Here is a 27,657-nt window from a genome sequence, read left to right on the forward strand (position 1 = left end):
ATGCAAGACTTCATGTTCTCATGTTTTATTGGTTATTTGATTCAATAAATAAATGATGAACATTTGCCAATACTGATCAAATCACCATACCGTCAGGTGAATTGTAACTTGTCACCTGTCTTCAGGAAGTTCTTTTATTATTGTGTAGAAAATATGAATATTGTTATAAATTAAAGTGTGAATTCATTATATTACAATGTATCACTCCACAACAGAATCATTTTAGTGACTACTTATTGAATACAATTTGTTTTTCTAGATGGCCATTATTTGTGCTTTTATTTCAATGCTCTTTTGTGATATTGCTCACAGGGAAGTCAACGAGGTACAATAGGATATAAATATAAGAAGTGAACAACTAAACGTGTGGTTACAGAATAGAGAAATTGTTGTAATTCCAGACAGGTGTGGTTGGCATGTTTGTCCATTCAGCCTACACGGTTGAGGAGCACCTGTTCAAGATAATGAGACAGGGTGTTCGAGATCTGTTCTGTTAAGAAGATGGGCTTTTCCTATTTTCATAATGTCACATTTGTAAACCAACCTAAAAGCGATTTTTACTCTTAGTCTTAAAATTCATCAAGTTAAATAGGTGTCATTTGCTTTAATGCTGCCTTCACATGCTCTTGGAAATTCAAAAATTCACACTTCAACCCAGATGTAACGTCTGGGTTTAGTAACATTAAAAGTATTTAGTAGCATTAAAACATGACAAGTATCTGCTAACATTAATTTAACATTAACAATATTTCCGGGTTGAAGAGGGAAGTATTTAATTTCCGCACATTAAGGAAGCACATTGACACTGACAGATTGTATTGACAGAAAATATTTCAGGTAAACTAAGGAAGTCAACTTCCACAAAATGAAATCCCCCGAAAAGTAACGTGTGCTCAGGTCAAGATGACAGCACTTCAACGGATTCCTGATAATTCAAGTGGAGTTTGCCTCTTTTTTTACTGGTTAGATGAGGTCCGAGGAAGACCACTGATGGGAGTATTTCATATCTTATCAGCTTGTACTAACCAGAGCCCTTTTGAATAGCCCACATTCTTAAGCATTCATCACCTAAGCAGTTAAAAACATGTTTCTCTCTTTTACAAGGCAATTTAATTAAACAAGTTTAAGTTATACACATAAAATATGAATATATAGTAAGAGCCCAGAGGCACAAAACAACCCCATCTGCTTGCGGATGTGTCCATGTCACAAAACACCAGGTTCACATCATGGCTTTCAGCAGTTTGGTGGCAGCAATCTCCCCCTGCCCTGCTGTGATGTCACTTCCTGTGATGATATAAAACCAAAGTGAGTCATGATTGAGAGGACAACTTAAACATTCCCTTCCAGTTTCTGTTTTTCAGGCTATACATTCTGAGTCACTAGACCTACAGCTCAGTGGCTACTAACAAACATCTGGTTCGACCGGTTAAATACTATTTTTATCAACGCAGTCCTTTAAAACAAACGTGTGATTTCAATCAACTTTTAAATATGCTCTGGGGGGGGGGGAATCTAACATAACAGTGAAATCAAGCCAATTTTGAAAGTAAGTTATGGGTTGGCTGAGTCACCATTACCTAGGTGAAAAAATGAAGCATGGATTAAAAAAAATCTATTTTTCTATATATTCCAGGAAAATGTTGGTCCCGCACCAGATGCAGAGTGGATCAAAGTCCTCACTGTTATGATGAGCAACCAGTAAGAGTGCAGGATTATCATCTCTCTCCAAATTCCTGCATTCTTCTGCTTTCTATCATCATCCGAGCTGGACTGAGGCCCATAGAGAGGGTGAGGAGGGCTGAAAAACTGGACATACAACAAGGAACGCGCAAGAAAAGCTTAATGAAAACCAGTGGGCATCACACAGCAGTAAATGACAGGAACCCCCAAAAGAATATAAAATAGAAGAAATCTATCCGGGGTTATTTTTGGAACCTGTTAACATTACACTCAGAGGCTTACTAAAACCATTATTTACTCACCATCCTCTTTTGCATTTTTTTTGTGACTTTCTTCCACACGACACAAAAAGCTCATCCCCCTTAAAAAGAGATATCCTCAAAATATCAATTTTTGAACAACTCAAGGGTAGCCAAACCAAAGGTAGATTTACACTTTAAGGTGCAGTATCTCTTTAAGTACTTCAAATACGTTTTCAGCACCCAAGTTTCAAGGTTCGTTCTCCTTACAATCCAATGCGTAATGGTATTGATTATAGCAGGTCTGCTATCAAATCCTTCATTGAAATAAACGCAGATCTAAGAGGCATGAAGAAAAATATCACGGGAAACATCACACGTGGACAGAATTACACTTGGGAGAGAGATAACGTTTCTACAGCAGCATAGGAGGAACAAAAACACCACACAGTTGGGAAGCAACCACAAAACAAACATGTTGCTGTTTCCTGTTCTCCACACTTTCACAGGAATGTTCCCGAGCTCGTCTTTTCCAGTACTGGGTCATGACATCATCTGATATTGTCGTTTATTAATATCTTTCTCGCCACCCCACAGGAGGTCAAAGCAACATCGGTATTACAATGTGAGATTACGCACATCACCACCACGCACTCTAGAGGCGGGGCCGTCTGACGTCAATGTTATTGAAAGCACCTGGTCCCGCCCACAACCGGGAGAACGGCTCTAACAAATCAGTCCGTGCTCGGGAAGCAGTATTGCGGTTTGCCTCCGTCAGCCTCCTCATGCTGCGCAAACGATCGACTGATCCACCGGCCTCTTTCTCGTGTGTGTAGGGGCGCTCTCGCGTGATACCGCTCGTGGGAATACACCGCAAACATGTCACGGCATCATCAGAGGACGCCGCTGAAAAACGAGGAGAGTGTGGTCGAGGTGAAGAGCAAAGTAAGTCGATCACGTAAATGTTGCGTTTGACAGCGTGCGTGTGTAAACAACGTTGTTTACGCAGCGCTCCACGGGAGTGCACGTAAACGCGCGACGCATTTTCCGGGGCATCAATGCGGGTGTTTGTGTACTAATCCACCCATAGAGAGAAACGCTGATGGTGCTGATGGTACATTTGTTGTGTCAGACACGGAGGCGTTTGGCTGGTGCACAGTTAGGACCACGGCTGGTCTCTGAGCCCGGTTTGTGTGATGTGATGGTGAGGGTGCAGCGTGACGGACAGTACAATACAGACGTGCGCAATGAGGCGATTGGGCCCTTTGGGTCATTTACATGCTCCTTACCAATAACATGGAGGAGTCCTGGTACAATCAGATCATAAAGATTTATTCGAGAGACTTAAACCATAGTAGCGGAGTTGTTTATCACATTTATGGTGTGTCAGACTACAAGACATTGTTTTGGGTTGAGCGTTACGACGGTGATGGACAGCACTGTTGTCTTCGTTGAAATGTCATAGCAATAATACATCTCAGTTTTAAAAAAAACACAGGGGAGAAGAACGCTTTGTGTATTGACATATAACAGCTCCTACGTGCACACATGTCCACATGTACATTACAGCACAATCTTACTTCAGAAAACCACAAATTTACTATTGTCGTACTACATTATCCACTGTTCGACCCTGACCGTATTTGTAGTAAAACAAATTATACTCGATATTCCAAAAAACATGGTTACTAAACTTTAACTATAACAAAAGCATAATTTTCCTATTCTATTTATGTTTTAAGGGATTTTCTGCATTGAGTCTTCTCACGTTCCCTGTTATCACTGATGTATTGGAGCTGTCAGTTTGCCCTTGCAGTGTTGGTGGAAAACATAACCTACAATCCACCAAACAGAGCAGGATGTGCTTTATGTTGAAAAATATTAGGAAGGCAGTAAATCTGTGAGCGCGAAAGAGAAGAAAAACAAAATCTACTTGGATTCCAATGAAACTTTGGACCACAGTAAGAGCTGAATGCGATTGTGTCTTTTTTGTTATTATTTCCCGAACCGGTTAATTTAATCGCTTCAGCTTTCCTGCGTGAGGTTCTGGTTTTCATTACAGGGAGTGTATAGTGTTTAGTGACACTCTTCTCTTCCTGAGAGGAAATTGGAAGAAATTGTTCGCATCTCTCTCGCTCCTGCTTTTGATAGGGTTCTGTTTCCATTTATCACGTATTCATTGCAATGGCATTTTTAGAGAACAAGTGGTTTAAGGTTTGAGTTGAGGTGATGTAATTTTTTTAAGCAGCTCATGTTATCGTGGGTAAAGTATGAAAGGTATGATTGTTTGTGATTGCCTACGTGACTGCGGTGATCGCACATAATATCTCAAAGGAACTTTTTTTGACCTTACTTTTGACATTCTTGGAAAATAAGTACAGTATATTATAGAATAATAGCTAAATTTGGTGTATTGATTAATTAAACACACAAGTTGCCTAAGACGGTCCGAAAGATTAAGACATATATTTGAATTGTGAATGGACACATGATTCTTTAAGACCTAGTGAAATTCCTTATTCAAATAATGTACAATATGACCCCTCTCTTTAGATTTTCAGTTCATAACTTACTCTTCATCATTAACTATGAGGAAGAAATTGGCCTAATGCAACTTTTTTCATAAATTGAGCAGTCGGACAGAATTTGTCCAGTATGCTCAGCCGTGACGAGAGCTCTTGAGATGAAATCCCCATCCACTCTGTGTATGTGGCCCGGAGAAGCTCGGCTTTATAATGCCACTGTTCTCATCTCTTTATCTGTAGTACTTGATTAGATTGACCCTTTCCTTGTTCCTCACTGCTTTTTTTCACCTCAAGCAGGAACCAATGAAATTGCTCTGCATCGCTTTTTCCCATTTCAGCCAAGCCGACTGAACACTACAATCATAAACACTATTCCCCAAGATCTTGAGTAGTTAATCTTTAGACAGAATCACATTTATCTCACTGGGTTGTAATCTGGTAAAGTCATGATTGATCTATAGAACCGAGCACTGTGCATTAACAGCCTGTGTTATGTTCCGTCATGTATGTGTAATGTGATTGTGGTTGTGCTTCAGTTTGAGGCAGAGTACAGGCGGTTCGCTCTGAAGAGAAACGGAGCCGGAAGCTTCCAGGAATTCTACCAGCTGCTGCAGAACATTCATCGGATCCCCGGTGTGGATGTGCTACTGGGGTATGCCGACATCCATGGAGATCTACTTCCGATCAACAACGATGACAACTTCCACAAAGCACTGTCCTCGGCCAATCCGCTGCTTCGAATTATCATTCAAAGGAGAGGTAAGACGCTAAACTGTATGTATGACACAGAGATTGAACAGTTGTCTATTTTGAAACAAAGATTTTGGAACTGCTGTTTGTCCAAACAGTGGAGGACAGATTGTGTTTGAAAGTTAGTGTGATGGCTCTAGCATGTCAGATTAGACACATTCTAGCTTTAGCATCCAAGTTAGCAAGGTCAGGCCTAGGACACTGAAGATTAATGTGTTGTAGTTAGATTCAGTCTTCTGGTTGAAATGTATTCATCGTGCATGTGGAGAAATCAATGCAGCATAGCGGACATGTATGGCAAGCCGAATTAGCTTTTAATCATGTTCATGATATGAATTTTTTTTATCAATTATTACATTTTCACTATTAAAAATGTAAATTCTTGATATCAACAATCGTGTCTTCACTCACGGTAATGTGTATTCTTGATATCAAAAATGGAATTTCTACTAGTACGTAAACTTAATTGTTGATATCTGTAATTACATTTATACTAGTTAAATATCTCAATAGACTGCCATTAAAATTCAATTTCAGATATCAATAACGAATTTCAAAATTACATTCTTGATATCAAGGATTTTCATTTTTACTAGTACAAATTGAATTGTTGATATAAAAAATGCATATCCTGAGAATGATTAAAAGCTAATTCAGCTTGCCATAGATATGTGCTTGTAGGATTGCAAAACGGATAATGTTTTGCTGGCATATGACGTTAACCTTAATTTATTCCAAAGGGAGTATAAAATCACCTCAGCAGTGTGATGTTGTGCACAAGGACAGATATGGGCTGTGATGAGATGTTTTGATAGGTGGGCGGCAGCATTAGATGGTGCCAGTCAGACCCATCTCGGTTTCATGGCTCTTCTGGCACTGTGCCAGCACCGAGGTGCTGAGTCTGATAGCTGTGCAGAGGAGTGATGGAGCCCACACCCTCACCTCTCTTTCTCTCATCGTGTGTATATATGCTCCTTTATCATTTTCACCACCTCCTGTTTCTTAATCATCCTCAATGTCATACCACAGTGAATTTATCAAAGCTGAATCTGAACCGCGGCATTGAGAAAATGTTTCTCTAATGCTATTAAAAATGTTTTTCGCGTTGTCAAATCTTTCTTCTTCATTTCTTTGTTCTGTTTGCATACGCCACCTGTTCCAATACACTGCTAAAGGAACTGAGCACCATTGTTCTGAGTTTTAAAGGCCTGTTGTAATTTAAAAGGGGAACGATTTAATTTAGCAAGAGATTAAGTCAGATTAACATTGCATTTTGTGTTGAACTATGTGACTAAAAATGTGCTATTTGAACACTATACCTCATTAAGCAATTGCAATTATGGGCCACTGTAGTTTACTGTCCTCTTGCCCCTTATAATGGCAAGATATGATCTCTTAAGTATTAGCATTTGAGCCTTGGAGTCTAAAGATAGATGGTTGTTGTCTCGATCCTCATTTGAAGAAGTTGTCACATGCGTGGACTGTACACACGTACATGCAGGTGCACAAGTGTCGAAGTGTTGGTTTGTGATGAACGGTTGGATGAAAACATCAAATGTGAGGAATGCAGTGCAAAGGCAGGTGGATTACAACAGGAACTGATATCTTTAATGAAAACTAGGCAAGGTGAGTTATTTCAGGGACGGAAAAAGTGTGTGTTGCCTCTTGTTTGAATGATGGAATATGGTCATTCAGACATCATTTTCACTATGTGGCAAGATCAAATAAAGAGAGAGGAAAATAAGAGAGACAAAATGTAAAAAACAGGTTAGACCTTTTATGTGGGAAAGAGACAGAAATAATCCTTTTGTTTTACATAATCCGAATTTGTATAACAGATGGACCTCATTATGTGTACATACTGTAGTAATGGCGTAATGAGAAACTTCATATTTGTTCAGTTTTGTGCAGACAAACCTTTTTCACGCCCTTTGGTGATGAATCAGGCACGCACAAATTAACATAATTGTTACTGTAATTGGCTCTGGATATTTGTTCTCTTAATTAAACCAATACCGACATTTATATGCGAATTGGGATGCATATGAGTTTCTCCAAGTATGAAAACAAATAAATTGCATAACATCCAGCGTGTACATTACCAGACCAAACCTGAAACCGCTGCAGCATATTCAAACAATACATTGGAGAGCAACACACTCATTCACCAGGCACTGCCTTTGAAGAGCAGACGTATCTGTCCGAGCCAAACATCAGAGGCTGAAGTGCATTATGGGTAGTAAGCCATGAAGCTGCCTTCAGAAATATCAGTTTGCACTACATACCAACAAATGTGACTTGGAATATGTAGAACCGCAGATTTCTATGACATTCAGGAATTGTTCAACAGTTGACATTTTAACAGTTTGCTGTATAATCAAAAGACAGGACAGACAGACAGACAGACAGACAGATAGTCTGATGTAATAGTATGTTATTTGTAAAATATTCTACTTTCTCAAGAAAGGCAAAATCTCAAGTCCTGTCGTGTATTTGTTAACACAGTTTGTTGTCTAGAGATGTCCAGAATGTACCTGCTCCCATTCACTTTATCCACAACCTTTTGAACTTGTTTGTGTAGATAAGTGTTTCTTTGTTTGTTGTCCACACAAGCTTTGAGTCTTGTGTTCCTGCATGCTTGCAAGATTGAGAGAACAAAATGCGTGCTATTTGTGGCTGAGACTGAGAGTATTAGTAAATGCCTATTTTTCTGTTTAACGGGGTCTTAGATTAGCCCTCCCTTCCCAATCCTTGTACCAACTTCCCCCAGTACCTTGCACAATTCTGGGTTTAAAGTGTGGATCTGTTCAATTTGAAAGGTGGGGGTATGTTTACAGAGGGGTGGGGGGGCTTATTACTGTGGCAGCCGGGCAGTTTTTGGAGGAGGGTGGAGCTGTCAGTAGATTACTGCTTCATCTGCTCTGTGGGAGAAATGTCATTTTTTTGCTGTAATGGCTTTATTTTGTTGTTGTCAGCTCATTCTTTAATACATCCGTGTTTGAAGTCTGGCTTTAGCACAATGTTAGCTTCTCGCATTAATGCTTGGTATGCTGCTATTATAGATTTACCACACGTCCCATTTAAATCTTCTCTGGTTTCATACTTATTTATATGAAAATGCACAGACACAATAAGTTTGACTGCCATATACAAATACTTTTTGGGACCATTTTATGGATATCCTTATACGGAGGGTTGTTACAAGTAACTGTTTTTTATTTATACAGGAGATTAACATTAAGGAGTGGATATCATTTTATAATGGTTTATGTTTTTTCAACTAAGGAAACAAAATAACAGGAACTATCAACTGGCTAGACACGTTCTTAGGAATGTGTTTTTAAATACGTCAAAGCAATTCTGTCTGCGTATGTGTACAGAAATGTCCACCCTGATGAAGTGCTGTCATATACACGCAGCCTTTATCAATGACATTTATTCACTGCTTACATACTTTTTGTATGTGTTTTACGGCGCATCAAGAAAAGTAAAACAATAGAAGCTATTGTTCTACATGATGATCTTTATTTAAATCTAAAGCAGATGAATCACAATTCCTGAGTTTTTATTTGGGTTTGAATACTCTTTTCTAAATTTGTAGTAATCATTTTTATATACAATAATACAACATAAACATTTAAAACAAACACAGATGGTTTGAATTATGTGTCATGTAGCATACTGCTTGAAAATGGAATGATGGACACAAGGATGTATTGTAATTTGTATCCCGTGAGCTGGTGGGATTATCAAAGGTCCCTAATTAGATCCCGACCCCACCCGGATATCTCTGACCGGGGCTTTTAGACTGAGTCTGAACAGGGCATTGAGACAGATTGATCTGGCTTTTAGCATGAGCTCATCGCATTGAGTGTTTGCTGGGCAGATGGGGACCAGTTTGACAACCTTGATGGGGAAGCATCATTTTAATATAAATTTAGATTAAGGTAGAACAGAATTTAGATTATTACAAAATGCTAACTTTATATTACGTTATGTAATACCTAATCTTGTAATATATTAACATTTTTATTTCTTAAAAGGGTGGGTTTGTTAATAACATTGTTTAAAGGATATTTTGTTGGGAGACATGAAAATAGTCTGTAAATAGTCTGTACTGTAAATAGACTTGGCTCTTTTTTTACATCAGTAACATTTTATGAGAAACGCAGCTTTATGAGATTAGAACGAGCGAGGACGCAGTGACATTTACATGAATTCATTCAGCAGACACTTTCGTGCTAATGTGAAAGCATTCAGCATTTTGTCTAAACCGTTGTAGATTGGTTGATGTAAAGATTGTCCACACTCTTCTCAGCTACAACGGCAGATCTGACACATCAAGAAAGTCCATGATAAAGTGCTTCAAAACTGAAGTGCTTCAAAAAGAGGAGGACTTTCAACTACCTCTCAACGCCATGGATTTTCTCCCCATGCTGAGAGCACATGGCTTAGTAAGAAGACAGACACTTCCAGAAAGACCCCAGAGCCAAGAGATTTTATTTGTACCTGTCATGTCTCGGGGTGTACAGCAAATGCTGTGTTTGTAAGTGGTGGTATTGAAAAAAGACTTTGCGCCCCATTTGAAACCGGCCACATTTGCTGTATAGGCAGAAGCCTCTTGTGAGAAAAGAACTCTCTATATTCCCATTTTGGTCTAAAGACTTTAACACATAGTGTGGTTTTGGTTAATAATTGAGGAAGATGGTATGTGGCCTTCAACTGTAAATCCCATTGGCTATAATGGGTTCAATAGAAGTGGTAGAATGGAAATGAGGTTTCCAGCCATGGCCTTTCTGTCTGTGGACAGGGATCTCAGTATTCAGCAGCTGTTCTGCCCGTGTGTGTTTGCGTTTTGTGTGTGTGTGTTCTCATGTCTGCACTTGTCTACGCTTAATGAATATGCTATGTATAGTGCATAGGTTGATCTGAATGGCATGTCGGTGTAACATGCTCCTTGCATGCTGTTTTTGTTTTGACACCACGGATGATATGGAAACATCATCCTAACACCAAAGCATTCAATTCCTGTATGGTGGAGAAAAAGAAGATATGGAGGGAGAGAAGGTTTTCTATTGTTTCACAGTTATCAGATTGTCTTTGTCCATTAAAAGCCCTTAAACAGGAAAAACAATCTAAATATTTTAACCACAAAACAAGATGGACGTTGTTCTTCATACATGGACCTATATTTGGTGACCATAGCTGTCAAGATGTACTGTCATAGAAGCATGATAAAAACAGTCCATATCTTGTGCTATATTTCCAGTCTTCTGAGATCATACACTCCTTTTTTGGAGCTTTACACCTGTCACCGCTACATTGTTGATTTACAGAACAAGTTTCTTAAAAAAAAATATTTTTGGGTTCCATAGAAAACAACAATAACAGAGTAAATATGACAGAATTTTAGGTAACCCTTTAAATTGCTTTGAAGTTGGTCACCCAGAAGTAGTAGTTGAGCCCAAATTTTGAAAGCATAATTTCTTCGCCCGTGTGTCATTCCAAACCTTTCCTAAAACTTTAAGGTATGGAATGACACAAAAATATACTTTGACGTATGAAGTTATGTTCAGAAATATCTCTTTGGTTTTGTGTCTACAATGAACGTCAATGGGGCCAATGTTGTTTGGTTACACACATTTTACTAAATATCTTCTTTTGTGTTCTGCTCAAGAAAGAAAGTCATACAGGTTTGAAATAACAAGAGGGTCAGTAAGTGATGACAGAACTTTCATTTTTGTGTGAACTATAGCTTTAAAAAGTCAAACCACAGTACGGTACAGATACTGTAAACATCAATATTTACAAATCATTTATTTACAGTAGACGCACTGTATGTTTTGTCTTTGCAACCCATTGACGACTGACCTGTTAGTCAAGAGCAATCAGAGAGCAAATCAAAGAACAAAGGCTGGCTTGAGATGGGCCGACCGGTCTGTTCTACAGGTGCGGTATCATACTGCCAATTACCATGACAACCCTACAAATGGAAGGTACTGTGTGTGTAGAGAATAACAGAGGAAGAGAGAAATTCTGGTGCTTGGAAGGAAAAAGAGATGAAACAAGATTCTTTGACTGATGACACTGCTCCCATTTTAACCGTGTACTTGTTAAACTGGTTGTGGCTAATCTAAGATTGTGTCTTTGATATTAGCCTTACGCACCACTCCCTTCAAGAGGCACGCCTGTTTTGTGATTCTGAGGTTATTATTAGTTCCATTTGTGAGTAGACATCCAGTGCTATGCAACTGGTTGATGCCTACTGTACCTGGTTACTGTTATTACTGACTAATAGGCATACAGTATGCAAGCTACACAAAAATGATGCTGAAAATGAGATTGTGTGTGTGAAATGCAAAGAATGCGCGAGCTGACATTTGTTGACATGTGGATTGTGGAGAGGATGAGCTGGGAATAGTTGTTACCCGTTCTTTACATTTACGCTGACATTTAGCAGTGCATACAACACTACAGACATGAGGTAAACGTACAAGATGAGGAGAACACAGGTGAACATATGAGTAGTGAAGAATATTTTGCAGTGATGTCACAGGGGAGGGGGTGAATTAGGAAGCAGAACCTGTATTTCCTCATTGATTCAGGGAGGAAGTGAACCTAGATGGAGGCTTTGTTCGGGTGCGAGAACTTACAATCCCATTTTCAAAGCATGTGGGAGGAAAACAAAAGCTGGTTGATCTCTGAACAGGTATTTTTGGCAAGGAATTTATATTCCGGTTCAGTGCAGTTCCATATTTTTTCAACTGATTACAGTTTTATTGGGCGAGTGGAGTTTGAAGCCTTTGTAAAATGCTGATACATGAACCCATGAGGCCATTTAACATTAATGCAGTTGCTGATGTCTTACAAAATACGTCTGCTGAAAATGATTTTACAAGATTCCTATGTTTTATGTACTTATTGCCCTTAACCATCAACCTGCCATGGAAATGAGCCTTTATAGGCTTGAATCTGTCTTATTTACATAAACAACCATGATCAAAAGGTTCATTAAAAAAGTAATGTGCATTGTTCCTTTTTAAGAAAAGAATAAATACAAATGCTTGGATGTAAACTGTTTGTTAATGTTTTTACAGTGATTCCCCCCCCCAAATTGCTTGAAACTTGCTTTATTAATATTTCACATTACATTCATACATTTGGCAGATGCTTTGATCCTAAATGACTTGCAGTGCATTAAAGGTACAGTGTTCATTTTTATCAGTATATGTATTTTAATTCATCTCTTAAGACTTTTAAACGGCTGTTAGATCTAGTCGCTGTCTGTCTGAAACCTTGTATGTCCAAATTGGCTGTTTTTTAAGAATGAGAATAATTTCATAAATGTAATACATTATTAAATACTGCGTTGTCAAAGTTGACAGGCACTTTTTAATACTTTTTTTTTATTAGATATTTGCCAGAAAGGGTGACTAATAATAATGTTTAATGGCAAAAAATACAAATAATGAAACGTGGAGATACAAGGTTTCCGAAGGACAGAAGCGATGTGCACGCTTTAACGTTGGTATGAATCATTTGGGATTACTTCCAGCTTTCATCAGTCGATGATGTAATCCCAATGGAACTAAACACATTAAAAGCATTAAAATGACAGAACTCAGGAACAGTGCATTTACACCACCAACCATGTATACCTGCATTACAAGACTGAATAGAAGCATACATGTGTGAAACATTGTGTTTATTGAGTTTTTCATTGTTCAGTCTCAGGTCTTCAGATAAACTCTTGTTCACGTTTGACAGAGTCGTTGAGGATTGCTATTACTGTGAACACCATATGGCTGAGGGTTAGTCTCCAGATGGTGGTAACAGAGGATGAGGTCAGACAGTCAGAACCAAGCACGCGCATCACGTGTTCTTGTATAAACCCACGTAGACGGCCACACCCAAACAGATCCATAAATTGTACTGCTGAATTGTTGAGTGTAGCCAAGAAGAGGAAGTGGATCAGAACTAAACTCACGTGCCAAATTCATAATAGATTATCATAAAATGTGATGTTTAGGGTAATCTAGTAAAATATTGATTTTCAATACAGTACTATAACAAAAAAGTGAAATAATTTCTTTTTGGACAAAACCATAAGCGAAATCTCCCGCTAGGCCATATAGGTAATGAGATCCAGACTCTGCCGGGAAAAGTAGACAAGTTCTGCGTGAACGCACATCTGATGTAGCCATGTCACCTGCTTCCCTCGAAAAGCATCAAATGTCTGATTCTCTCTGGCCATCAAGCAGCTGCTCTTCAGCTGTCATCCTGTTTTATTCATCTTGACAAGCTTGTCCACCTGTGCTCTGTACCTGTCTCCAGCCAACAGAGTGACTGACAGAGATAACATTGTCCCAAGGTACGCTTCGAAGACCATGATGTACATTTGTCAATGCAGTTCGCCATTACTCTGCTAAGTTGACCAATTACTACCCATTAAGCGAATGAAAACATCAATAGTATGCAGTATAATGTCAGAATTCACACATTGAACTAATGAGGAATGTCATTGATTGACAGCAGATAAATTGTTAAATTAAATACAGGACCAGTATCATGTCGTGAGCACAGTCGAACACACAGCTGCCGTTCCCTGCTGGTGAGAGACTACAGTCATTCATGATATATGACTGCTCTAATAACCCACCCATGTGCTGTGTAGGGTCACAGTCAATAAGCTGTCCAGCCTTGCCATAACATCACATTATTAGGTGTTAACGCTGGGCAAATAAGCTACCCTATACTAGCATAACACACTGCCTGGAGCGTGTGTCACTGAGTCAATAAGCTATCCTATTCTACAATAATAATCTTCACTGAGGAACCTTAGACAGGGCTCTACGCTAACTTTTTTCCCGAGGAGTACATGTGCTCTTAAATGAAAAAATTTAGGAGCACACAAAGAAATTTAGGAGCACAGTACAAAATTATTTTTTTTAATTAGTTTATTAAACAACTGAACAAATTTCATGCATATACTTCATGCATATACTGTTTCTGCCCTCTACAATATTTGCAGAACATGAGGTTGTTCTCAAAATCCAGCCATGGGAAAATCTTAAGCCAATTGACATTAAATGTATATGATCTCCCTTTGCCGGCTCCAGTGGATGTTGACGTGACAGCGCTAGTCACCACAGGTTCGCTAAAGTTGTTCTCAACTTCTTGTAAATCTTGTGAAGAAACCTCGTTAAAGTTAGTTGAACCTTCCATATCCCCCTCCCCTGATTCTTCTTTCTCCTCATCTCTTTTTTGCTTAAAATAAAAACGTATGTTCTTCATTTTCTTTCCAATTTTATCTTTCCAGTTTTTACCTCACTCGACTCTCTTTCCGCTTAAAATCCAGCAGTTCCTGCACATTCCCACACTAATTCAGTGATTGGCTCATTGGTTGCGAATCGTCGCTCTCATTTGCATTATGTTAAGCGCGTCATCATGCTACCAAGTGATCTGCTACTCCTCACAGTGTTCCCACTTAGCGTAATTCTCATCTCGCTTGTATAGTGGGACATCTACTGGTATTTCCCTAAACATAAACATTTGTTAGGATCTATTTGTATAAAAAGGCTGTTATCTTTTTTTTAATTGACTAAAGTGTCCAAAAAAAACATTGCCAGGCCTAGTTGCTGGTCTGTGAGTCTTGCCCTATTTGTGTTTGATCATGTTCTCCTGGGGCTTGACCCTTCCTGTTTTATAAGTGTACTGTATATACTGAGTTTTGCATTGTGAATAATATATTTTATTAAAATATTTGTTTTGAAATGCAAAATAAATGTAGCATATGATATTGGTTAACCAGTACACAAAACAAAGTTTTTTTCCACAAAATACTATGTTTAGTAATTATACATTAAATTATTTATATAACAATATTAAACTGTATTTTCGCCATGCTTTTACGCCATGCTTTTAAGCAAAATAAAGGTCGAAAGAGTCAAAAGGAAGGTGTAGTTAAAATGAAATATGGTAAGGTCTACATTTCTTAATGTGACTTTTAGTTTGACAGCGGAAGTTTGGGGTTTACGCGTCTACACGCAATTACGCGTCCACGCGTCTAACGTCTGTACGCGTAATAACGTCTTTAGGCGCAATAACGTATGGAAAGCCGTTTGGGTCATATTTCGCCATCAACCAGACGCCTGGTGTTCATATGACGCCTGCTTTTACGGCGTTTAAGACGTACAGACGCCGTAAATTACGGCGTTTAAGACGTACAGACGCCGTAAATTACGGCGTTTAAGACGTACAGACGCCGTAAATTACGGCGTTTTAAATGCAATGCGAAACGCCGTTCATTTCGCCGTTAGAACTTCCATATTACGCCGTAAATTACGGCGCTTCCGTGTAACAAAGACGCCGTAAAAAGCGGCGTTTTTTATAATATTAAAATCAGCCCCGCCTTTTCTACACAGTCCAGCCCCTCCAATGAACACAAAGACATGTGTAGTAGAATGTCGATCTGAATAAGTGTTCCTGTTTTTAACTTTATTGCGAATAATGCTTAGACTTTCATCATGTGATATTTTTCCATTGAGCGCGTTTATCCTCCTTTTCGTTTATAATAGTCTTTTGAACGAGCACGTTCGTGACACTTTGTGCGTTTATGTGACTTCGAGCTCGTCATGCTTGTCATCCGCGGTGGCGTAGTGGACTGCGTGCACAGCAGCGGAACTTCATCACTTTTAACGATTGGAGTTCGACTCCGCGGTCCGACCGTATTCTTCATTCCTTTTGAATTGTTCTATTGAGTCGTGTTTTTAAATGTTGGAGCACTACCTGTTGCTGGCAACTTATTAAATGACAAGAAACGCTTATTACAAGCCTACGGGCCTTTACGCATGCAATAGCTGCGGGCTAAGTCTGCTACTGTGGCTGTTGTAGCTTGCCACAAAAGGCTCCATAGGCTTTGGAAAGGCGTAATATTGTTTATTTTACATGGTGCTAATTGAGGTTTGAGTTTAGCCTATGTAGTACATTTTATTCTGCTAGTTGAGGCTGTAATAAAAAGTGCATTGTTATAACAGTTGTCTATATTAATATGTGATACGTTATCAAAAATGTTCAGCATCGTTATGTTCAGTGTCACGTGATTCTCCATAAACCATTCTAGTATGCTGATTTGCACAGGAATATAAAAATAGATGTTCAAAATTGATAATATGAGCCATTATTAATAACTGCTATATTAAAATAATTTCTGAAGGACCATGTGAAACTGAAGACTGGAGTAATGATGCTGACAAATTCACATTTTGATTGTTCTTGGCGTGAAAGGTAAAAAACTAAGTTAACTTCTAAACCTCAAGCTCGTGTATGATGGTGGGGTGCTGCGACAACGAAGTATAAAAAGCAAAACTTCCTTGTCTTGTAATTGTCTGTTAAGGGCACTTATAACAACAACAATGATATAAATATCAGAATCAGAAAGAGTTTTATTGCCAAGTATGCTTGCACATACAAGGAATTTGTTTTTGTGACATAACCTTCCAGTACACAGAGACAACAACACACAGAAAAGAAATAGGCAAATAAATAAGTGTATAAACAATTGTGCTAGAAATTATAATGGGATAGGATTAAGTAGATGCAGGGATGTACTAGGATGGAGGGGTAACAATAAATATAAGGATATTGCACATTTTTATTGCATAAGTGGGGAACATTTAACTGTTCATGAGGTAGATTGCCTGGGGGAAGAAACTGTTCTTGTGCCTGACTGTCCTGGTATTTGCGGCTCTGAAGCGCCGTTTCAATGTAAATATTACATTGAAACGGCGATCAGTCATTGTAATGCTAAATAGCCTACTTTAAGTTGCTTAACAATTCCTTTGTACAAGAAATACCGGTGCCGCTGCTAGCCATTTTGGTTCCCTAAGCATAATTCCATTATGATTTTTCTATATCCTAATGAAATAACATTAGATAAAAAAAATTATTAGGCTATTTTTGGTGCGCCTACGCACAGATGCGTCTGGTGGGAGCGGTGGCGCTGAGTAATACGCTTTAACAAATGCTGCGTAACTGGTAATGTTATAGGGATCGAGCCTGCCATGTTGACTGAAGTCACGATGAAAAACGACTTTGTTTGCGCATTCATTCTAGTGGGGTGGCGCGTAAGAGCGCTCATCGAATACTTTACCTCTTTTTGCACATCTCACATCAGATCGTAAGGGCATCTATTTTCAATCAAATTAAGAGTTTGCGGTACATTTAGAATTGGGGTAGGCTTGTTGTCAATTGGCGTCCATTTAATGATTTACATACATACAGGCAATGCAAGTTTATTTATAGCCTATAGCACATTTCAAACAGTTAATGGTGATTTATATATAAATTACAAAAAAAGAAGGATATGCAAAAGAGATCTTCAAAAAGCGTTAATTCTTTTAAATCACACATACTTAAGAATAGAAAATAACAATAAATAGGAAATCAAATGTGCAACGGAAGGAAAAGGAAGACAAATGAACGACTAGTTGTGTTTTTAATCTGGATGTAAAAGTAGCTAATATTGAAGAGCATCTGATGCCTGCGGCTTCACGTGGCATAGTTTCTTGTTTTGAGTCAACTTTTGTTATCTCTAACTGACTTGATTCTAATGATCTGAGTAGTCTGTTGGGTTATTTTATAATGTACAGTATACAGTTCTGGAAGAACACATCTTAATTTTGCAATCATTTATAAATTCATTATATTAATGCATTACTTTAAATTATATAATAGCCTATATAAATATAATAAAAGAACAACACGCACGCATAATTAAGGCTAAATAATTTGGTTAAGCAAATAAGAGTTAAGGGAGTTATATATTATTCGTAAAAATAAATAAAAAATCACTTACATAATGCAGTTATGCATAAGTCCCACACTAAAACTATGATAAGTGAACGCGGCCTCGTCAAAATAGCCATCCCAAAATACAAAACGATTTAACAAACATGATCGCTTAGCAACTTAAGAAAGGCAGTATTTATGTAGGGAGCCTCAAAGAGCGCGTTTCTCCGCAGCCGGCATCAACAGACTGAGAATGAAAAACAAACTTGAATTTAGATATGATTTATTTTACTCGTCAAAGCACGTATTTTTTCAATAAAGAAACTTAGCTCGATGTGGATGGAGCATATAATAACCTAAATATCCAGTGCTTTTGTGTTGCATACCTTTTACGTTCTGCCCAGTTAGGCGACTGTGTGTACATTATTTTTCATTTAATTAATTAATTTTTTTATTTATTTAATTGGCTTTTATTGTTTGACAATTTAGCTTAAGATGCCTGCAACTTTCGTTATTGCACCTTTGCTGATTGTTATGTCTTTACCAATAAGTAAGTTATAAAACAGGCCTATATTTTCCTTTAAAAATTGCTATATAATAATAACGCAACAATATTTTTTTGGTCAGCATTTCCCTTACTGTTTCTGTATGTGAACAATCTCCTCCATTTTAAGATTTTTGATCGTCAAAATCTTATAGAGGTTTATAATGAATGCATGCAGCATATGCAGTCTATATGTAAATGGAATTACAAACGGGTTCGTAGATGGGAAAAATTTAATTCAATAAAAACATACTGACAACAGCCACAGTAGCAGACTTAGCCCGCAGCTATTGCATGCATAAAGGCCTTAGACCGTAGGCTTGTAATAAGCGTTTCTTGTCATTTAATAAGTTGCCAGCAACAGGTAGTGCTCCAACATTTAAAAACACGACTCAATAGAACAATTCAAAAGGAATGAAGAATACGGTCGGACCGCGGAGTCGAACTCCAATCGTTAAAAGTGATGAAGTTCCGCTGCTGTGCACGCAGTCCACTACGCCACCGCGGATGACAAGCATGACGAGCTCGAAGTCACATAAACGCACAAAGTGTCACGAACGTGCTCGTTCAAAAGACTATTATAAACGAAAAGGAGGATAAACGCGCTCAATGGAAAAATATCACATGATGAAAGTCTAAGCATTATTCGCAATAAAGTTAAAAACAGGAACACTTATTCAGATCGACATTCTACTACACATGTCTTTGTGTTCATTGGAGGGGCTGGACTGTGTAGAAAAGGCGGGGCTGATTTTAATATTATAAAAAACGCCGCTTTTTACGGCGTCTTTGTTACACGGAAGCGCCGTAATTTACGGCGTAATATGGAAGTTCTAACGGCGAAATGAACGGCGTTTCGCATTGCATTTAAAACGCCGTAATTTACGGCGTCTGTACGTCTTAAACGCCGTAATTTACGGCGTCTGTACGTCTTAAACGCCGTAATTTACGGCGTCTGTACGTCTTAAACGCCGTAAAAGCAGGCGTCATATGAACACCAGGCGTCTGGTTGATGGCGAAATATGACCCAAACGGCTTTCCATAATAACGCGTACACGCGTTATAGCGTGTGTACACGTTACGTCTAAAGACATTTCTGCCTAAATGGCCTTCCATAGTTCATCGCGCTGTTGTTCAGTTTGAGGACAGCCGTCACTCGCACACTGTGCTCGTAAATTATTTTTCAAGTTCGCACATAACTATTTTTAGGCGCAAATGCGAGTGAAACACTCGCACTGTAGAGCCCTGTTAGAGGAAATATGAGTCTGATAGTGGACTGACAAGAAATTAGGTTTTGTGGAAGCGTCTTTGTCTTCTAAAGTTGTCTATCGGATGAAGAACAAATGCGAGTGCAGCGAAACTGCTCGAAAAACCAGCTGGTTAGATGATGATAGAGTCAAGTGAATTTAGTTTTCTTTGTCAAAGGAAATGTTTGCTGAAAAAAGGAAGCGTCTCATCATTTTCACACCCTTATGTCATCCCAAGTGTACCTATAAGAATAGCCATGAAGTATAAGCGAAATTTCATTTCGTGGTGAACTGTTCCTTTAATTTCTTTGCACTTGGTTTGATATTTTGCTATCAAATGCTGTGAGACTTTGACTCTTTATTGTTATTGTAGACTTGACTGGGTATGCGTCTAGTCTGCAGACAAAGATGGTGAGAACAGTATGCTGTGAGAGGAGTGGAAATCTCTAAAGTCTCTCTGTATCTTTGTAATCCAGAGAGCAATGTTCACAAAGCTCAGCTCAGTCTGTGCCCGTGGGCCTTAGACTCCTGGCAGGACGTTTTGATGTTTTTATTGTATTTTTCAGGTGCTTGTGAAAGACTTCTGGTACAGTCAGATATAGGATTGGCCATGGACCTTTCATTGTTGTTTAGACTAGTTGTTTACTCAGAATTTTTAAAACATTGTTTTTGTATAATTCAGTTATCGTTTATTCACCCTCATGTCAATCAAAACCTTTATATATTTATATATATATATATATACCTTCCATAATGGAGGTCAAAATATATTCCTTTGTGTTCTACAGAAGAAAGTCATACAAGAATAGAATAACACGATGTTGAGTAAATGATGTGAACTATCCCTTTAAGTCTTTCATTCTTGGTTGACAATGAAAAAACTGTTTAAAAAATAAAGCGGCTTAATATATTTACAAATGAATGTATAAATAATCACAATAAAAATATGTTATTTCTTTAAATTCCCGTAAAAGCCTTTCTCTGTCAGAACTGCTTGCAGTTATTGGAAATACAATCTTCTAGATTTTTAGACTGGCTTAATCTGATAAATGGTTCAGTAACGTTGTTAAAACCGTCAGTCGAAAATGCATCGCAATGTGACCGAACCAAACCAAAAATCCCTCTCATTTGGCAGGTTTGCAGCAGTAATGCGAGGATGCTGTGGAAACGTACTGGATCTAAGTGGGGTCATTTGATTACTTGTATTGTGTGGTTATATGACACACAGGTTAAGTGATTAATGGTTTGAGATGCACTGGTGCTGTGGGGGATTCAATCTCAGTATAAACCGCGTACATTTGAACATCCCTGTGTGCGGGTGAGATTCTAGATGGTATATCTTCATCGGTCTTGAGAGCACAATGCATTAGCCTCTGATCTCTAAGCAATACATTTCACTAATTGGGATAGTGTCTACAAGATACCTCATGTACACACCCGTAACCACCCTAACATTAGAACTGTAGCCGTCTTTAACACATTAAGGAATGCTGGACATTAATATGTGAACCTAAGGCAAGCTCCATCTCTGACCGGCCTGTCTGCCTCCCAAACACCCTCTCTGGGTATCCCGTCTGGCCTGTCTGTCTTCATCTTCAGCCTTGAGGTGGTTTAATAATGAAGGCTGCCTTGCTCTCTGTAGGGGTCCAGGCACTCTAATGCACTAATGTACAACTTTTGCATACTATATAACCTTAACTTGTACTAAAAGCTTTTACAAACACCCATTTGTAGCCAGTGAGATTAAATGAACAATCTAGGTTTTAAAAGAACTCTTTTTATATCAATTAAATATGGGGGTCACACAAACACAAACTTTGATCTATGCCACTTCATTTAGTCTCTGTCTGCTGTCCTGTGTCATTATTCGCTGTGCGCAGCCCTCCATATGAGCACAGGGGTCAGAGTTCATTACCCAGCAGACCCCTGGGGTCCGGTGATGATTAATTAGATGTGAGCTGTTAATCTATTGAAGAGAGTATTCTGGACTTCAAATTTTACAGTCGAATTCATTCATTCCCTTATTTTGAGATCTCTGCACAGATGGTTTGAAATCAATAAAATGTTGTTCGAGCTTGAAAGATCCGTCGGATCATATTAGCATCCACATATCGACTTCCTGATCGGCCATTTTGGACTGGCAAGCGCAAGCTTTCTTATTAGGCTTTAGAAATACTCACTTCACAAAATCTAATCACACACCCGCAGTTTAATGTTAGTCAGCAGACTGAAGGGAAGGTGTTGATGACTTCTGATACTTCTACTCCCAGCAGGCTGTGCTCGCACGATCACAGAAAGACTTGTGCTCCAAACCCCTGCTGTTGTTCAAAAATAACCAAAAACATTCACTTTCACCACTGACGCACTACCTCCCACCACATTCCAGTATCTCAGTTCCAGTTTCTCCATGTCACCTGTCTATCGGTTAGAACGAGCCTTGTTTTTGCCATCATATGCATCAGCTGTGATTGTTTGGATGCTTTGCTCTGTGAAAATATATATTAGTAGAGAGGCTTTGATTAAATCTGCCTTTAATCTGATTCAGTCTTTTGACCCTCGACCTATTCCAAGTGCTTTGGACAGATTTATTATAGTTGTCGTTGTTTGTGCATCCATCCATTTATGCCACTCCAGTTGTCCCTATTCTTCTATTTCATATGCTTGATATAAACATTCTTCAATGTCATACTGAATCCGTTCAGAGGACATTCAAAATAATGGCTCTAAAAATGATTTATAGTTGTGCAAATGAGGTCACTGACAGATAATAAAAGACATCGAAGCTCTTTGTAGATCAGTCAGCATTCATTTTTAGTAACTTGCAACAGTATTTTATGCCAGTGAACCGCAGTATGTGCAGTAAATCTCTCTTTGAATTTGCTGGACAAACTGTGAGTTTGTGTGGAGTTGTGGGGGCTTTTTATGACTGAAGGAATTCGATGGAAGGAGATCAAAGCCGATTTAAAGTGTCATTTTTGTTTCTGTAGCACCTTAAAAACTGTTTAAGCAAACTGAGGTGTATATATTGTATACCACTTGTAAGAAGAAGCAATTTTATAACATGACACATGGTCAAAAGATTATGAGATTATAAAATAGGTTATATTTACATACTGTGTATGTATATTAAATAGATTTAGTTTATTTTAGTATTTTTATCAAAAGAAATATATATTAAAATACATACCTATAGATTTATTTTTGATGGAAGTTTTAATATATGATATTATATATATTTAAAAAAAAAGATATAGATATTTTCATAGATGTTCTTTGTTTTTTGTATTTGTATGGTTATTCTATTTGTATTTTCTATGTTTTTGTATATATATGATTGACCTCATCTCTCTCTCTCTATTCCTCTATAGATGAAGATGACGCCATACCCTTCCCCACAAGCTCCCTTCAACGAAGAAAAAAGGGCTTAGCAGGTCTGCGTCAAGCCCAGATGTCGAAATCCAAGCCGACGCTGCTCATCGGCCATCCGCAAGATTTCCGTCAGATCTCGTCCATCATAGATGTGGACATCTTGCCCGAGACGCATCTGCGTGTCCGTTTGCTCAAACACGGCGTCCACAGACCTCTTGGGTTCTACATTCGCGATGGCGTCAGTCTTCGTGTCACTCCCCAAGGGGTGGAGAAAGTTCCAGGCGTCTTCATCTCACGCCTCGTAAAGGGCGGCCTGGCTGAAAGCACGGGATTACTGGGAGTAAACGATGAGATCCTGGAGGTAAACTGTATCGACGTGGCAGGGAAATCACTAGATCAAGTCACCGACATGATGGTCGCCAATAGCCACAACTTAATAGTGACGGTGAAACCCGTCAAACAGCGCAGCAACAACACTCATCGTGTGAGTAAAACCTCGGTGGGCAACAGTTCAGTTGGCTCGGTAGGTTCCGCCCTCTCCCACGACTCCGCCCCCAGTCCCGCCTTGCAGAACGCTAGCCAATACAGCAACAGTGTGGCCGAGGGAGATAGCGATGACGATACCGATCTCATTTTAGAGAATGAAAACCTATCGTACATGCCACACCATCTGACTAATGGCAACGGCAGCCACGGTACCGCCCTGTCATCAGGAGCGTTCACGCACAGGCCACTCCCACAAAGTGTTTCCTTGCCCAGTAGCAGCTCTTTGTCAGACAGCAAGGCATCATTGAGCTCGCTGACCACGCCTACACACAACGGCAGCTCCACCAAGACTAGCAGCAGCCAGGAAAGCATGCGAGAGGATGGAAACTTTATTACGTTGTGAGTTCATGAGATGCAATATTGCGAGTTCATGCACATCGACAAACAAATGAAGGAAATTTATATTCTATTAACAGTTATTTTCTACGATTGCTGTAAAAAAAAAACCTCACTGTTCATCATACACTCCATGATCAAGAAAACAATCCAGCTGTGTGACTGTCACATTATGGAAGTGCCTTACGGCTCTCCACTTGTCTCGCCGTAGCCGTGTTCGGACAACTACATTCATCTCGCACGCTGACTTCACGGGCATGTCAGTCGGCTCACAAACACAGCAAATAAAGTGCACTAGCTACTACTGGATGCCTGATAGTATCGTTTGCACATCTCAGAGGATGGGAGGGGATTGCATCACCTGGTGAAAGTGATACCAAGACTTTTGATTCCTCTCTTTGATAGTGATGATGATGGTTGCTCATATAACCTTTTACTGATATATACTCATCATGGTTTCTGTAGGCCTCAAAATCAGTTCAACATGATGATTTTAAAGTTGTGTTCTTGGGTATTATCTCACAATCCATTCAGATCTCTGATGTCTGGCTGTATGTAGAACCTGAGACAGTGAAGGAAGCGTAGCGTTAAAACCACTTTGCCTTTGGCACAGAAATGTTCCCTTTAGGCTGTCACGGTGCATTTATTGAAATTCCAGTGTTTGTACCATGTTGGCACATCCTTAATATTTGCATTTCTAATATATTCATAAAACGCACACGCAGTTGCAATTGAATTTCTGCTTTAGAGGAATAGGTCTCCTTGAAAAGGAAATTCTGGCATCATTCACTTCTTACCCTGTTGTCATTTTTAACACCAAAGATATTTTGAAGAATTTTGGTAACCAAAAGCCGTCGGTCCCCATTGACTTCTATTGTATGGACACAAAACCAATGCATGACAATGTGGACCAACGGTTTTCTGTTGCCAAGATTTTTCAAAATATCTTCTTTTGTGTTTCTGCAGAATAAAGGAAAATCTCACTTTTTTAAAATGAAAAGAGGGCATGTAAATAATGACCGAATTTTTATTTTGAAGGTAAACTATTCCTTTAAGAAACAGCTTTGTTTTCTCTTTTGATGTTAAATGAATGCGTTTTTTCGCTTTGTTTTGCTCCCCTCCAGAAAATTAGGAATCTATATGTTTAAATGCAGAACAAAACGTGACCTCTCATTGGCTCAGTCTGTCCGATTCTCCTGTGTGCACTCTGTGAGAGAAAAAGGAAATTCCTTTCATGTTTGGAGAGGCCAGAATACTGCACATTGGGACCTTTTTCACACAATTCACTCCTGAGCTGCGAGGCGTTCATTGTTTTTTTTTGTGTGTGTGTGTTCAGTCATATTTTTACAGTATAATCTTACAGAAATGGCACTGAGGTAGACACTTGTCAGACTTGGAGCAAAATATTGTTTCTTTAATGTTAAACAGACCTCAGTATGGAAGGACCTGCTTTTTGAACTGTGGAGATACCTGCCTCAGGACTTCCAGGGTTTCAAGGGGTGTCTGTCAAAGAACACACATTAGATGGAGGCCGTTGTTTTTGGTTTTTACTTGTCCTGTCCTGATCTGCTGAGGCAACACTATATCTGGACATAAATGAAGTGAATACATTACTAATATATTTATTTAGTTTTAAAGAATATTTAAATAGGTAGGGGCCAGTGAAAATAATCAGGAAGCAAATCTGTACATGTCATGTGATGGGTGTGATTGTGGGCTCAGAAGTGTTTTCTGGTTCAACTTGATCAGCAAATGAGGCGTCACTTTACTGCAAAGGCCACAATAACCTTGAGTCTAAAAAAACAACACGGTTTATTTAAACAGGTCTAGACATAACATCGGAAAAACTGACACCCAGCAACTCGTAGCAACATAGTTATGAGCAGTCAATGACAAGTAAAACCTGAGGGTGATTTGAAACCTGAAGCAAGAGACTTCTTTATAGATGTGATATTTAATTGAATTCGGTTTTATTGTAGATTTTTGGTGATAGTGTACCGAGAGTGATGTGCTGGTCTGGATTTCTTCCGGACAAAGTGAAGTGATGCATATTTTCTCATACATAAACAGACATTGTTTTGATCTACACACAGAACAGCACACGATCGGAGCACCAATAATACCACATGAGCATTATTTTATTGTCAATGTATATGTATAAATAGAAATATTAAATGATGGAGACTTTTGTATACTAGGAGGCCTTTTATAAAACGAGCATTTTATATACGTGTAAAATATGGAAAGTATTTTTCTTATTCTTGTACTTTTGTATGTATATTAGAATTCTGGAGCGGAGGTTTCTATTTCTCTGTATCATGAACAAAACAAATCTTTAGAAGCTCGTGTTTTTATTATAATCAGATGGGTCGAGGTGTACAATACTGTGAATGTTATATGCTGATTATAAATTGTTCTATAAAGATAATAAAAGTATTTAAAGTTATTTGTCTGTTTTCTTAACCAAAATGTGAAAGTTTAAAGGATTTTGTAATTATACAAACTGCACCAACTGTTTTAAATATTTTATTTCATAATGCATCAAATATAAAGTCATTACTGCCGAGGTATAAGCAGCATGATGTAACAGCCTACAGAAAAGGCATCATGTATCTACAGCGTACTGAAAAGAGAATTGGCGCCCTCTGTTGTCGGATGCGTTTCATGTCATTTTAGGTTTAGATGCTTTGGATGTGAGCTGATGACATTACAAACTTCATTTTACAGACATATTGTTTAATGCCCAGACAAACTGCATATTAAACTTCCTATTTACTTTATAAGTATATTGCTAGCACAGACATATCATAAACAAGTCTAATTTAGCAGTTCTCAGCATGAACATGTTGTGTTTACTCTTGAAGAAAATGGCAGTGTTCAGTAGTTACATCTCATAGCTATTAGTCTCGTTGTAAAGGCTTGAAATCTGTTTGTATAAGTTATTTTTACACACTTAATGTAAACTGTTTGATGTTCATGTAGTTATTGTTATGATGCCTAAACTAACGTTATTGTTCCAGAATGTCCAGATGTAGAGCCTATGTAGAGATTAATGGACGGTTCTTAATGAATGTATTAGACCACCTGTCACAATAAAGAGAGAACGAATGTTTTAGTAACCTGTTAAAACATGTCTTAAACAAAAGGAAATGGTCATTTTTTAGGTAAATAATAAACACAAAAAGAAAAACAATAATATTTTGTATGGCCTCTTTTGACTTTGATATAATTTGCACTCTCGCAGGTGGCATTGTTATCGGGGTCAAGTGCTTGAAAAGAATCCTGTGGCTCAATGGTTGGAGTATGGTGCTAACATCACCAAGGTCATGGGTTTGATCCCAGGGGATTGCATTTAAGAATTTGCCAAATGTGAGAACAAACTCAGAGAAAGAACAACAGCATACTTCCCCTCACCAATCTGGTGCATTTATTCTATTACAAGTTAACCATTTTATTGTTTTGTTTGTGGTTTGAAATATGTGACATCTCCTAGTAAATATTACTTACAGTGAATTGGTTATAAAAAACGTGGACCTTTGCCTTGGCTATAATTCATAATATTTTGACCTTCGTGACCTATGAAACAATGCATTACAATGATAGGGTTAAATAAACACACGCGCCTACAT

At 38.5% G+C, this 27,657-nt stretch overlaps 1 protein-coding gene and 1 long non-coding RNA gene across 2 annotated transcripts; one reads left to right on the forward strand and one right to left on the reverse strand.

Moving 5' to 3' along the window:
- LOC306899795 lies at nt 1-2,661 on the reverse strand. Its single transcript, XR_013787230.1, has 3 exons — nt 1,986-2,661; nt 1,656-1,809; nt 1-1,287 (listed from the first exon to the last, which is right to left on the reverse strand). It is a non-coding gene; the product is annotated as an uncharacterized lncRNA (long non-coding RNA).
- pard6a (par-6 family cell polarity regulator alpha) lies at nt 2,372-26,474 on the forward strand. Its single transcript, XM_079466301.1, has 3 exons — nt 2,372-2,867; nt 4,984-5,206; nt 23,146-26,474. The coding sequence occupies exons 1-3, from the start codon at nt 2,802-2,804 to the stop codon at nt 24,033-24,035; spliced, it is 1,179 nt and encodes a 392-aa protein (XP_079322427.1). The 5' UTR covers nt 2,372-2,801; the 3' UTR covers nt 24,036-26,474.
- Nucleotides 26,475-27,657: the final 1,183 nt, after the last annotated feature.

This window comes from Barbatula barbatula, assembly GCF_947034865.1.
Source record: "Barbatula barbatula genome assembly, chromosome: 10".
Classification (NCBI taxonomy): domain Eukaryota; kingdom Metazoa; phylum Chordata; class Actinopteri; order Cypriniformes; family Nemacheilidae; genus Barbatula; species Barbatula barbatula.